Below are 14,462 nucleotides of genomic sequence, written 5' to 3'. Positions count from 1 at the left end.
TTTAAGAGTAATGTTTGCAGCAATAAAAAGAAATCAATAACGAAAGATATGTTCGATAAATCACGGTCCATGAAATTAAACCCTTTCGATTTTAAGTCAAACCCTAAGATTCATTAGCGTAACATGTCTTCGGCTACTATAAAAAGTACCCAAAAAATCACTTATGCTCCATGTAACGTCGCCAGTGAAATGCGTCCCATCACCAAACTCAAACACCCGGGCGATGATCAATACACATGCAGTATTAATGCCAATGTAACACGATGGGGGCGCGACATGCGGACAAACAATCCGCGGTAATACATTCATCTAACCCGTTGATAATTGAGGGTAAACAATATGCTTCATGTCGTATTTGTGGCCTTGGGAATGGCAAGTGTTTCGTGTTCTATTGCGTTTACATGCCAGATCTTCGGGGTATTACCTTAGGTAATGGCGTGTCTATTGTGTAACGTACATTTGATTAAGGAAATCACCGAGCTTCACATTACATATTGATCTTGGACTTGAACACTGAAAGTGTGTTTATCAGTGGCATCACGCTGTATGTTGTGGTGGCACGGTGCCGAGCTGTAGCCATCGTCGATTATCCAACATATTATATATTACTGCACACAACAAATAACCTCTGTAACGGGGTAGAGTTCTGCAAACGCACCGCGTACGTCCGTGAAATGTCTGCGGAATCAACGCGGCGTGATTGCGGAATTGCGCGGAATCAACGCGGTGTGATTGCGGAATTGTGCGGAAACAACGCGGCGTGATAGCGTAATTATGCGGAATCAACGCGGCGTGATTGCGGAACTATGCGGAATCAACGCGGCATGATTGTGGAATTATAACAACGCTTATCTTTCGTATCTTGAAGAGAAGTAAGCTATCGCGGGGGCCACCAATGGGGCAAGATACGCTCACATTATCGCGAAAACATGATATCATCACTATTTGATAGTGATTATCTGTACAAATTCGATTATTTACAGACCGCCATCACATAGCAGGAAAATGGCGGCGTTAAACTACAAACTAATACAAACTATTTCTTAATGATTCATAAACACTGATGTCCGTCTGTCGTAACGCTGTTCAATCAAAATCGAGGCTCACAATATCGTTCTTATTTTATCACCACTTGTGTTTTCTACACACAAGTCGTAACTGTTGGTTGTATCACTGGTGTCGTGTGAATAACTACCATTGTGTTGCACGTTCAGCCTTCCGGTTATCGAAGGCTTCTTTTGACAGGTTTGGCTTGTATTTTAAAAACTTTAAACATAATCGCGAGAAATCTCAAATTCGATTGTACGACTTCGACTATATCATGATATATACTGTGAGCCTCGATTTTTGATTGAACAGCGCCACGACAAATAGTACTTCAACTTCGGTATTTTAAACATTTTCCAGGCGATGTAGTGAGAAGATTCGAAATATTTTACGAATGCTTCATACACACTTCACAATGAAAGTCTGTAACCGCTGCCATATTGAAACAAATGCTTAATCCTGTTTCTCCGATATTTTTGATTTTTTGCCATCATGTACAGATTGACTCATAAAGTGTTAATGGTGTTTGATAAGTCGATGTGTGGCGTGGCACCTGGTCTGCCAAAGTCGGTAAATGGATGGAGCTGAAGCCTTCCTGAAACATGAGACGTTTATTTATCAAGCCATTTACATTATTTCCCAGTGCTAAGTGGTGTGTGTTGTTACGTGTCCTGTCAGACTTATATGCCGAAACAGCCGAAGCGGATAGCCCCAGTCAGAGTGAACGAGTGAGTTGGGTTTAACGATGCTCTTTGCAATAATCCGAAAATATCACGGCGGTGTGTATTGCCATATGTCGGAGAAGATGATGGTAGCAGGAATTCTATTGACTTCATGTGTATGTTTGGTGTTGATCGCAGGGCAAAGAGTGTGATGTCATGTTACTAGTTTGATCATGGCCCCAAGACATACAGTGTGATGTCATATTGTAGGTTTCATCATGGCCCCAAGACATACAGTGTGGTGTCATATTGTAGGTTAGATCATGGCCCCAGGACATACAGTGTGGTGTCATATTGTAGGTTAGATCATGGCGGCAAGACATACAGTGTGGTGTCATATTGTAGGTTAGATCATGGCGGCAAGACATACAGTGTGGTGTCATATTGTAGGTTTCATCGTGGCCCCAAGACATACAGTGTGATGTCATATTGTAGGTTTCATCGTGGCCCCAAGACATACAGTGTGGTGTCATATTGTAGGTTTCATCATGGCCCCAAGACATACAGTGTGGTGTCATATTGTAGGTTTCATCGTGGCCCCAAGACATACAGTGTGGTGTCATATTGTAGGTTAGATCATGGCCCCAGGACATACAGTGTGGTGTCATATTGTAGGTTAGATCATGGCGGCAAGACATACAGTGTGGTGTCATATTGTAGGTTTCATCGTGGCCCCAAGACATACAGTGTGATGTCATATTGTAGGTTTCATCGTGGCCCCAAGACATACAGTGTGGTGTCATATTGTAGGTTTCATCGTGGCCCCAAGACATACAGTGTGATGTCATATTGTAGGTTAGATCATGGCGGCAAGACATACAGTGTGGTGTCATATTGTAGGTTTCTTCATGGCCCCAAGACATACAGTGTGATGTCATATTGTAGGTTAGATCATGGCGGCAAGACATACAGTGTAATGTCATATTGTAGGATGGATCATGGCGGCAAGACATACAGTGTGATGTCATATTGTAGGTTTCATCATGGCCCCAAGACATACAGTGTGATGTCATATTATAGGTTTCATCATGGCCCCAAGACATACAGTGTGATGTCATATTGTAGGTTAGATCATGGCGGCAAGACATACAGTGTGATGTCATATTGTAGGTTTCATCGTGGCCCCAAGACATACAGTGTAATGTCATATTGTAGGATGGATCATGGCCCCAAGACATACAGTGTAATGTCATATTGTAGGATGGATCATGGCCCCAAGACATACAGTGTAATGTCATATTGTAGGTTTCATCGTGCCCCCAAGACATACAGTGTGGTGTCATATTGTAGGTTTCATCATGGCCCCAAGACATACAGTGTGATGTCATATTGTAGGTTTCATCATGGCCCCAAGACATACAGTGTGGTGTCATATTGTAGGTTAGATCATGGCCCCAAGACATACAGTGTGGTGTCATATTGTAGGTTAGATCATGGCCCCAAGACATACAGTGTAATGTCATATTGTAGGTTTCATCGTGGCCCCAAGACATACAGTGTAATGTCATATTGTAGGTTTCATCATGGCCCCAAGACATACAGTGTAATGTCATATTGTAGGTTTCATCGTGACCCCAAGACATACAGTGTAATGTCATATTGTAGGTTTCATCATGGCCCCAAGACATACAGTGTGGTGTCATATTGTAGGTTAGATCATGGCGGCAAGACATACAGTGTGGTGTCATATTGTAGGTTTCATCATGGCCCCAAGACATACAGTGTAATGTCATATTGTAGGTTAGATCATGGCGGCAAGACACAGTGTGATGTCATATTGTAGGTTTCATCATGGCGGCAAGACATAGTGTGATGTCATATTGTAGGTTAGATCATGGCGGCAAGACATACAGTGTGATGTCATATTGTAGGTTAGATCATGGCGGCAAGACATAGTGTGATGTCATATTGTAGGTTAGATCATGGCGGCAAGACATACAGTGTGATGTCATATTGTAGGTTAGATCATGGCGGCAAGACATACAGTGTGATGTCATATTGTAGGTTAGATCATGGCGGCAAGACATACAGTGTAATGTCATATTGTAGGTTAGATCATGGCGGCAAGACATACAGTGTGATGTCATATTGTAGGTTAGATCATGGCGGCAAGACATAGTGTGATGTCATATTGTAGGTTAGATCATGGCCCCAAGACATAGTGTGACGTCATATTGTAGGTTTGATCATGGCGGCAAGACATAGTGTGATGTCATATTGTAGGTTAGATCATGGCGGCAAGACATACAGTGTGATGTCATATTGTAGGTTAGATCATGGCGGCAAGACATACAGTGTGATGTCATATTGTAGGTTTCATCATGGCCCCAAGACATACAGTGTGATGTCATATTGTAGGTTAGATCATGGCGGCAAGACATAGTGTGATGTCATATTGTAGGTTAGATCATAGTTGCAAGGCATTTAGTGTAAAGACATATTGTAGGTTTCATCATGGCCCCAAGACATACAGTGTGATGTCATATTGTAGGTTAGATCATGGCGGCAAGGAATACAGTGTGATGTCATATTGTAGGTTAGATCATGGCGGCACGACATAGTGTGATGTCATATTGTAGGTTAGATCATGGCCCCAAGACATACAGTGTGATGTCATATTGTAGGTTAGATCATGGCGGCAAGACATAGTGTGATGTCATATTGTAGGTTAGATCATAGTTGCAAGGCATTTAGTGTAAAGACATATTGTAGGTTTGATCATGACGGCAAGGCATGAATTGTGGTGTAAGTTTTGCAGGTTAAATTATAGCGAGGAATGAAGTGTAATGTGATATTGCATGATTGATCACAATTGAAAAATCCTAAACGGCGAACCATTACTTTCTTAACCACGTTCATTATGCTTCGAAAAACATGCGGTTCCCGACTGAAAAAATAACATAGATAGGGTTTTCGCGAATGATTTTAACGACAGAGAAGAAGAACGTTTAAATTTTGGCCGTTTCATGTGTAGTAGCGTCCGGTACGACCACGGAACAAAGTATTTCCTGTACGGCGCCATGCAGGAAACAAACACTTTCTTTTTTATGAAAAGTGTGGGCGCTACCGGTAGAGCAGGACACCTGCCTTTTCATGAACACCTGGTGTCTTCATTGATTTTTCAGTGATCGATGTAATTTTCACCACTGTTTTGCCTTTTAAGCCCAATGGAATCTGCTTCGGTAGATGTTAGACACTGGTTATGCACAGCCGCTGACGCTTGGACATTGACACCTCAGCATGAGCATAGCACAAGGACACAAGCAAAAGTCTCAGTGTTGGTACACAGTCAAGGGGAGACAACTCGACAAAGTCAGCTACTTCCTTTACTCAAGCTGAACAAACATGCACATACGACTTTCAAAACCTGGACAAAGTAAGTTAACAAGCGCCCTAGCATCATTGTGTATCGAAGATCTTTGTTGTTCCCTTGTTCCTCTCGTACCCAAATAGCCAATAATATCATTTCAGTCAATGACACAATCACGGGGGCGATCAATCAATTCAACCAAGCTCTGAAACAATATAATGTTTTATATTTAGTCATCACAACATAATTACATTTATGACCTAAATGATTGAGTTCGGTCTTCCAGTTGTGAAAATAACCGTCATGTCACCATGGCAACCGTAAAAATAGCGCTTCGTTAAAATAGTCGGTCGTTTCTTCATATCTGCAGAGAGAAAAACTATTCCATGTTTATTAAGTTAGTGGAGCGTTGATCTGTTTACCGGCAGCCATTACCCCTGCAGCGTGCATATTGCCAGAACCGATCAATCACACGCCGGTAAATGGACGCTGCAGACACACAGATCGATATCGATCTCCTAGCGTAGAGCTACCTGAGCGGAGTAGGAAGGTCAATGACGTGATAAAGTCTTATTTTGTTTCCCTGTTTTACCCTCTGCTGGTCCGGTAACAGTAAACTGCAGGTTATGGGGTCACAAATCATTATTAAACACTGTTTTTTTATGACATGATTTCGTTTTTCATTATTTTTTATTTGCGATAATGGTTTTAGTTTGTGTAGCCAGTGCGATTCTTCAGAAAAGTATTTAAGAAGATAATACACCATTATGGCGTCAGTAGTACTCATTTACTAACGGGTGTCTCACAAAACAAACAAATTGCGGGAAATATTTCCCGCAATATAACACAAAAAACAGGTTCCATACATTCTACCCCTGAGTGAACCAGTCTCACAAATAATGTTTCACATCGCAAAACCTCGGTTATCAGAGTATTATATGTCCATTCGTAAATTAACAATACCCTTGACACATTCTTCGTTATTGCTTTGTTTTGGAAGTGACGTCACTGACACCTCTCTCATCGCAGACTTAGCGCATAATGTCGCTCGCTCATGAGAGTATTTTGACTGGACGGCTATTAATAACATCACGTGACTCAAATCGGAATGAAAACGAGGCTATGGTAGCGAATGGGTCCAGGGTCAAGGTCTCCATCTCAATAGAATGGAGATGACATTACCATGACGACTAGAAGATGCGCATTACCTTAAACATGCAAACAAACAAGACGCAACAAAAATGGATTTGAAACATTATTCCAAACTAATTATAACCAAGTTCTCCCTTTTTCCATCTGAACGCCCCCTAAGGAGCACTTCTGTGAGATCAAAGCCTCAAGTAAACCGATTCCATCTCTCGAAGACTAGAAGATGCAACATTAACAGCACTTCCATCAGTGATAGCGGTTGGGTGGCCTAGTGGATAAAGTGTTCGTCACGCCGAAGACCTACATTCGATTCTCTATGTGGATAAACTCTGCAGTGTCCTGCTGCGATTGCGTGAGACTGCTGAAAGCGGCGGAAGTCCTGATTAATGTTCTTCAGCATCCCCAAGGGCTATAGAAGTACATGTGCTGCACAGTGACGCGCCCACGACCACCCTCGCTCACCAAGAGTATTAAATCTCCATTCTATTAAGAAACATACCTCCGGCCATTCGTTGTCATAGCTTTGTTTTTACTCCGGCTAGAATGACACGACGCTAAAATAGACTGTTCTTTCATGACTGAAACAAGCGGAAAGGTCACTAGTGTTCGACTACCTCAAACACAACCAGGATGTCGTTTTTACTGAATTCTTGTATAAGAGAAGACGGGCCATACTCAGTCAAGACATTTATTCTTTAAAAAGGTTGAAAAACGATTGAAAAACCGTATCGAACTGTACCTACTGTTCTGGGGGGTTTCTGCGCACGAACTACAGCCGCCTCACCCTCCTGTCACGTGACTCACGCACATGATCAGTGTCTAAATATACACTGATTATTTGGTCGCTATAGCTTCCTTCTCTAGTACCTTTATCAGGTTAAATTTAATTCATAACAGTCTCGTGGCAATCTTCGACATGGCCGCGATTTTTAAACTAGAAATGCCGATATCGCGTTCAGAGGGGACATTTTTGTCTGATGTTGATAATGAACGAGAAAAATTCTGTCCGAAGTCAGTGACAAGAGAGATGGGGCTAGTGACGTCACTTCCGCACGACTCTATGTGGCGAGTGGTGTTCAGGGTATATACATGAAGGATTGGCGATATAATACACTGGATCATCGAGGATGGTCCACCACATACTGGACAAGAAGCAAACATCGGCAAGTACAGAAATAACAGTCTATGGGTGCGTGAGTACGTTGAGTCTAACGCTGCTGTGAACAATATTTCCGTCATCTCACGGCGGGGGAGGAACTCCCGAAGTGATGCAGGCCTCAAATGATGAACACGGGTATGAAGCTTACACATCGGGATCATAAGCAGGATTAATCTGGGATTCGAACTCAAAATCAAAGGATTCCGCACAGCAAACTGCGCCACCTTTTATATTTCCAGTGATTGCTGTTGATAAGCAGCCCATGGAACCTTTACATAGCATAACCAGGCCAATTAATTACTATGAAAGTGTTTGTCAATACCTCATAGTTTAGTCATAAAATCAATATTTCTCTCGATTCCGGTTATGGTTCTCATGTCTGCCTCCTCATCGTCTTCAGACTACAAGCGACCGCCTCCATGGTCTAATGGTAGAGCGTCCGCCCGGAGAGCGGAAGGTCCGGGGTTCGATCCCCGACCGCGTCATACCAAAAGACGTTAAAAGATGGTACTTGTTGTGACCCTGTCTGGCGCTCGGCATTAAGGCGCTAAAACAAGGACTGGTCGGCTCGGAGTCAGTATACTGTGTCTGAGTGGGGTATTCATGTTAAACTGCGGTATGGTATCTCAGTGAGCTAGCACTATAAATCGGCATCAGTCCGGACTAGTACAAGCAGCCACACACACACATACACGTACATGCACGTCGCTATATAAGTGCAATAATCTTGGACGCGACGTTAAACCCCATTTCACCTCACCTCAGACTACAAGCAGTTGAAAACTACACACTGCATGCAACATTGGACTTTCCCTGAATACGTTATCATTTCATCCGGGCCGCGCCTGTCATGAAAATATCCCTTGTGTCAGGTGACTCGATGAGTTAAGTTATTTGACAGGGGAAGACAAATACCTTCTATGTAACACCACATGTATGCTTCACGTGATTAATCTGGAATCCGCTGCAATATGAGATGACAACAGCAGGGGCTGAGCACAGCACACGGAGAAAGCTGCCAGATTGGAATCTGAGCATGGAATCAACACCTATGTGCAGCCATTGCAACACTGTATTCATAAAAATCAAATATTTGCAAAGCTAAAAGCAATAAGGGTGCATGCCATCAACACAGAAACAGCTATAAGAGACGGTTACACAATAATGCGCACTTAAAATGGACTCGTAGGCAATCAGGGAATAATTAAGTATGGACAACCGCTGTAGGCAATCAGGGAATAATTAAGTATGGACAACCGCTGTAGGCAATCAGGGAATAATTAAGTATGGACAACCGCTGTAGGCAATCAGGGAATAATTAAGTATGGACAACCGCTGTTGAGTATCCTGGATCATGGGATCCCGACTTGGTCCTAGCGCGACTGATCGAGCCTTTAAAACACTCATTGAGTGAATGCCAGTCGAACTTCCTTGTGTAGATGAATCTAGAAGTTAGAGATTGCCGATTATTCGGACACAATGTCTCAATTTGACAAGAGGCAGTAATTGCATGACTAGACCCCGATTGCACATGGGAACAAGACAGTGGAGACGTCGCTCTTAAAGTGAAACAGAATCTAGTCAGTGCATGTCCACGATCTTCATCGGACCAATCGTGAAGAATCTGGCAAGGTCATGTCTACGAAAACTTCCTAACTACTGAATAGATGTACATACAAGCACACGGCTCTATTAAAGAGTAACACTATCTTTGCTGTACAAGGATATCGTAAATAAAGCTATTCAGCGTTCTTCATTTCCAGTTGAGATCAAAGATCAATGCATGTTCTGAGATGATGGATTGATGATGGGGTTGAAGTAGCATGCTTCAAGTTTCACTTACAGTCATCCAACTACAAGATTGTATTAACCCAGAATCTAATCAACCCCCTTACCTCATTCATTTTCACACTCCCGTCGATTTTCTAAGTTTATGACAAGCGTTTAATCAAAGCACTACACTAACGTTTAAGGTACTCACACATTTGTGTTGGGAGGGCCGTTGATAACGATAACAAAATCTGTTGAGGCACGAAGAGACGGAATAATGTATGTTCCATGGTGGGTTTACCAGGCTCCGGTTGAACTGACTCAAGATGACATCTTCATTTCATTCTGGACCATGTGAGATGTGATGCTGGTTCAGTTATCAAGGTTGTGTGGACCAGCGTTATCAGCGTGCTAATGGCTTTATCAGATGGTGCGTCCAGAAACAATAACGGCATCTGGTTTCGTGAAGCCAACGTACAGCCCGTTACTAACGAGTCTTGTGGATGATGGAGAGGAGTGCAGTACCTCGGGGTTATTGGATGCACGTTATTTGGAGGGTTGCCGTTTTGAGCGACGTTTCAGTTCTTTTCTTCTCACGTCAGATTATGTGTAGACTGTGTAATTGAGTGGTGGTTTTATGAGAATCATTGTGTTTGTTTGTTTGTTGTTTAACGCCGCACTCAGCAATATTCCAGCTATATGACGGCGGTCTGTTAATAATCGAGTCTGGACCAGACAATCCAGTGATTGACATCATGAGCATCGATCCGCGCAATTGGGATACGATGACATGCATCAACCAAGTCAGCGAGCCTGACCACCCGATCCCGTTAGTCGCCTTTTACGGCAAGCACAGTGACCCACATGGCGACCTACCGAATGTACTCTCACCTTCTTGTAGGTCCACACGCGAAGACGCCAGTGCCAATGTCTGATTTTTCATTTTCGTACATTTATAAAAAGGTCACCATTCATGTCAATTTACAGTTAGGACAGCAGGTGGTAAACACAACTTACGTTTCAAGACGTCATACATTTCAAAGAAATATTTGTGAACGGTTTTTTTAAAAATCATCTCTCTTGTACGAATGCAAACGGCCAGAGACCGAAGAAGCTGTGTTTTTTCCATATAGGTGTAAATGTGAGGTTAATTGCTAGATTTTCTAGATTGTTTAAAATATTGATTCAAGTGATGAGATTTTAATTGTGTTCTTAACTTAGGAGTTACTTTCAATTCTGAAAATGTAGAAGATATTGTAAAATAGATATTGTTAGGTTTCGATGTTGACCGAACATTTGTGCGTGGGGCTGTACGGCTGTGTTGGACTTGCTTGGTTCTGTGGCGAAAACAATCAGATTGGTGGGAGGAGGATGACCGTGACAGCTGCACCTGTGTGTAATGCCAGGTCACGGCTGGCCGTGTGGTCTGGGGGCTACTGTCAACATGGCCTGGAGAGCGGTCCGAGTCAGGACTACTATGATTATTTGTAGTTACCACAGCAACCATACCTCCATGCCAAGGTGCCCGCTAATCTGTAGAACTTAACCTGGATGTTCCACACACAGACTAGAGCGTCCCGGGAGCTGTTCAGACCTGTGGAATGATTCATATTACTTTTATCACTATTTTACTTTTTACATGAGTGTATGTATTGTAAAACAATGTCGTATTTTTATTATATTGTTTCTGTTCAGATTTAGTAGAAGTTCATAACATTGTGTTTTAACAATAATTAGTTGTTAGGAATGTATAACTATCGAATGTAAGCAGTGGCGTGGAAGTTACTATATTTAGATGCCTTTTTGAGTCAAGTGTAAACTGGAATATTCTAGAACAGCTATCGACAAATCCAGCATGATATATAAATTTCTAGGAGGTGTTTAGACTATTTAAGTTGGGCAAGCGTATGTCTATTCATCTCACATTAAGTCAAGACAGAGGTTGTATCAAGATGCCCTTTTCACCCTGGCAATCCATCCTTGGCCTGTTTTGGAAGCTGGACTACACAGGAACCCGATGATAGCGTGTAAAGAATAATATATTCGTATAGAAAAAAACACCGCTCCTCTATATACATGCTAAACTTCGAATAGAAAAAAAATCACCCCCCTCTATAAATGTATATTCTATACACATATACACTCTTCAAAACAAAAGAAACGCACAGGTAGTATGTAGTTCATTAAACCTGGCTACACAAAAAAAATCCGGTATATAAATTGGATATATGTAATTGGAAAATAATGGTGGCCTGATATTCGACAAACGGTGCGTCAAAACGAAGCCATTGTCGATTTGCAATGTCTGAAACGGCATTGTTTTCACGCTTGTTAAAATATGTCATGGAGGAAAACAGTAAAACAAAATGCACGTGCAAGTTATGGCATTCGTCACTCGTGTTGGTGGCTATAGAAGCCTAAGCCAATAAGTTGTCATTCAATTGTCAACAAGTTCGAAAATGACGAGACATCGGAACATCGCCATAGGACGTATCCAAAGAGGGGAATCGCAGTCTTCTGATGCACGCCACTTCAACGCCCACCACAGCACCATTTGCCGCCTTTGTGACCGATACTCACAGTTCAATTCCACTGCAGACCGTCCGAGAACCGGCCGACCAAGAGTTACCACCAATGCACAGGATCGCTACATTCGACTGTTCCACCTACGTCATCGCAATGCTACAGCTACGGAGACTGCAGGACGCATCCCTGGTTTAGGAGGATATCGGACCAGACTGTCAGGAACCATCTTCGCGAGGCTGGAATCCGACCCAGAAGACCAGTTATCGTCCCTGTTTTGCAACTGATCCATCGACAGCGACGCTTGCGTTGGTGCCATACCTTACAGCTTTGGAATTTGAGAAACTGGAGACGAGTGTGGTTTAGCGATGAATCACGATTTCTTCTTCACTGGCGAAATGGAAGACAACGTGTTTATCGTCGTCGAAATGAGCGTTTTGCCCCACATTGTGTACGTGAATTCGACAATTTCGGTGGCGGTAGTGTCATAGTGTGGGGGTCCATATCCTACATCACTAGATCTGACTTGGTTGTGGTTCAGGGAAATTTGACGGCAAATCGCAACATAAATCAAATTCTTCAACCTAACCTTCTTCCATTCATTGACCGCCAGTGGGAACTGTTTAAACAGGACAACGCTCCACCGCACACAACTCGTGTCACGGTAGACTACCCTCACACATGCCAACATCAACGTCTTGGCCTGGCAGTCGAGATCTCCTAATCTCAACCCAATCTGACGAGTACGTCAACGTCAGAACACGACGCAGACACCCCCACAACTGGCAAACGCGTTACAAGCAGAATGGCGCAGAATTCCGCAGGACAGAATTCGTACACTTATCCAGTCAGTGCCGAGGAGATGCAGAGCCGTGATTGCTGCCCGGAGCGGTCACACGAGATACTGAGTTCAGCACAACCTTGTGGCCGTATGTGACATGACAATGAACAGTTTTCAATGCCTTTGTACAACGACAACATGTGACTATCGAGTTCCAAAATGTCATATTTGTATCTATGATATTAAATTAAATATATCGACTTTATTAGGTACAATAAATTAACTAAAAATCTACCTGTGCGTTTCTTTTTGTGAAGAGTGTATATTATGCTGTACACGCTATCATCGAGTTCCTGAGCTTGACCAGAGTTGCTGCTAGGTGAATATTATTATCACTGACTTTATTGCTAATACCACTTTTGTATTTTATTCTACCATTGACGTGTGTACTGCCAGTGTACGCCATTGTAATTACTTTGCAGGGATTTGTATTGATTTATAAACCTAGTTAATTATATAATTCAATTGTTGATTGTATACCATGTCTTTGTTTGTTGGCTGGTTTCACACTGAGTTCTTTTAGGTATAGATGTCCGGGTTAACTTATTGTTTCTATTTGGTCAAATTTAAGTAAATTGTTTGATAGGCATTACTTAGAAGTTGACGGATGACAAGGTAGACACAATCAAGAAAAACTTGCTTGACAACGGTATAAGGATCTATACCGAAACGTCGGATTTTACAGTATTAAAGAAGTTGTTATCCATAAAATTGTTTCTACTTTGTAAATTTAAGTAGACACGTAAAAATCCCACCCCCACTCTATATGTGTCCCACATCAGCTGTTACATGATGCTTCATCCTTCACGTGCTTCAGCATCTCACTGAAAACACCATCAGCCTCACCACAGCTCCAGTGATGAGAGGTTGTGTCACAGGCGACCATACATCATTTTTTTCGGTGTTATGTTAACTGTTTATAAATCCCTATATGGCCGGGGCAATTTCATTCATATTTCCCACACCGCACAATCAATATCCAATAGACGGCCAGACGTGGCGGAGATATTTAGAGAATCGTTATTAAAGAGGAATTGTGGTCATCTGTCCCGTGTGAATGAATGGTGCACTTCCCGAGCCCCGAGACGATGCTGTGGGTTATGCCATAACAATTGATTGTGTTCGCTGGGTCAAATGGAGGATGAGTTTTTTCTTATACCTGTTTCCCCGAAAATGATTAAATAATACATTACTAGTGGTTAGGCGTTTAGGGATCGCACAATTTGTTTTCCGTCCTTTAGTACAACCTTGGCGGGGAGGCTTTAAGTTATAGTTTGTGTGTCGTAGCTGACTGAGACCAATTGAATCTCTTTATAACCAAAGCCTCATAATTGTTTTTAAGGTGCGCATCTGACAAATATGTAATGTTAATTGTTACAATACTTGGTAATAAAAGCAAGGGCATACATAACTTTAAAAAAGTGGTAGTTGTTTTCAGAATTTCTTGCGGTGTGCCACCGGCGGGGCAGGATAGGCCCATCTTTTCGCGAATACCTGGTGTCATCGCTATTTGATAGGGATTCATAAATGCGTGCTCATGCACACGACCACACACCAAAGCTGTCCACTAGTAGGAACGTGTTAATATATGTAATTATTGTTTGGTCCCAATATTTGTAACAGTCATGAAAGATATAATTACGGGAAGAATTATGTTTTCTCGAGATGATGCAATCAGTCATGCGTGACGAAAGCTCACGTGCAATGTGCGGTATGCCCGTGCAGCATGCCACCCTCGAGTATAGCAATCAGCCAGTCTGTCTGTCCGTCCGTCCGTCCGTCCGTCCGTCCGTCCGTCCGTAATCATTTCTTTTTCCGGGACAGAACAATTCAGTGTATTTGATCGAAACTAGGCAAATCTATCAGTCACATACTGAAGTTGTGCTTTTTGCTATATTGGAATTTTAGAAATTTTTATTTTTTACGTTTCCATTGCAACAA

The 14,462-nt window shown here is 42.4% G+C and overlaps 1 protein-coding gene across 1 annotated transcript in view; it reads right to left on the bottom strand.

Annotated features, from left to right (window-relative positions):
- The window catches only part of LOC124125582 (sortilin-related receptor-like), a 37,163-nt gene extending 27,553 nt beyond the window's left edge, over nt 1–9,610 (bottom strand). The window contains exon 1 of the mRNA XM_048397268.1: nt 9,369–9,610. Coding sequence (XP_048253225.1) covers nt 9,369–9,447 — 79 coding nt within the window. The 5' untranslated portion in view covers nt 9,448–9,610. The remainder of the gene's footprint in view (nt 1–9,368) is intronic.
- Between the last annotated feature and the right edge of the window lie 4,852 nt (nt 9,611–14,462).

This window comes from Haliotis rufescens, unplaced genomic scaffold (genome assembly GCF_023055435.1).
Source record: "Haliotis rufescens isolate VD_foot unplaced genomic scaffold, xgHalRufe1.0.p SCAF_17, whole genome shotgun sequence".
Lineage (NCBI taxonomy): Eukaryota > Metazoa > Mollusca > Gastropoda > Lepetellida > Haliotidae > Haliotis > Haliotis rufescens.
This window is presented reverse-complemented; position numbering and strand designations above follow the sequence as displayed.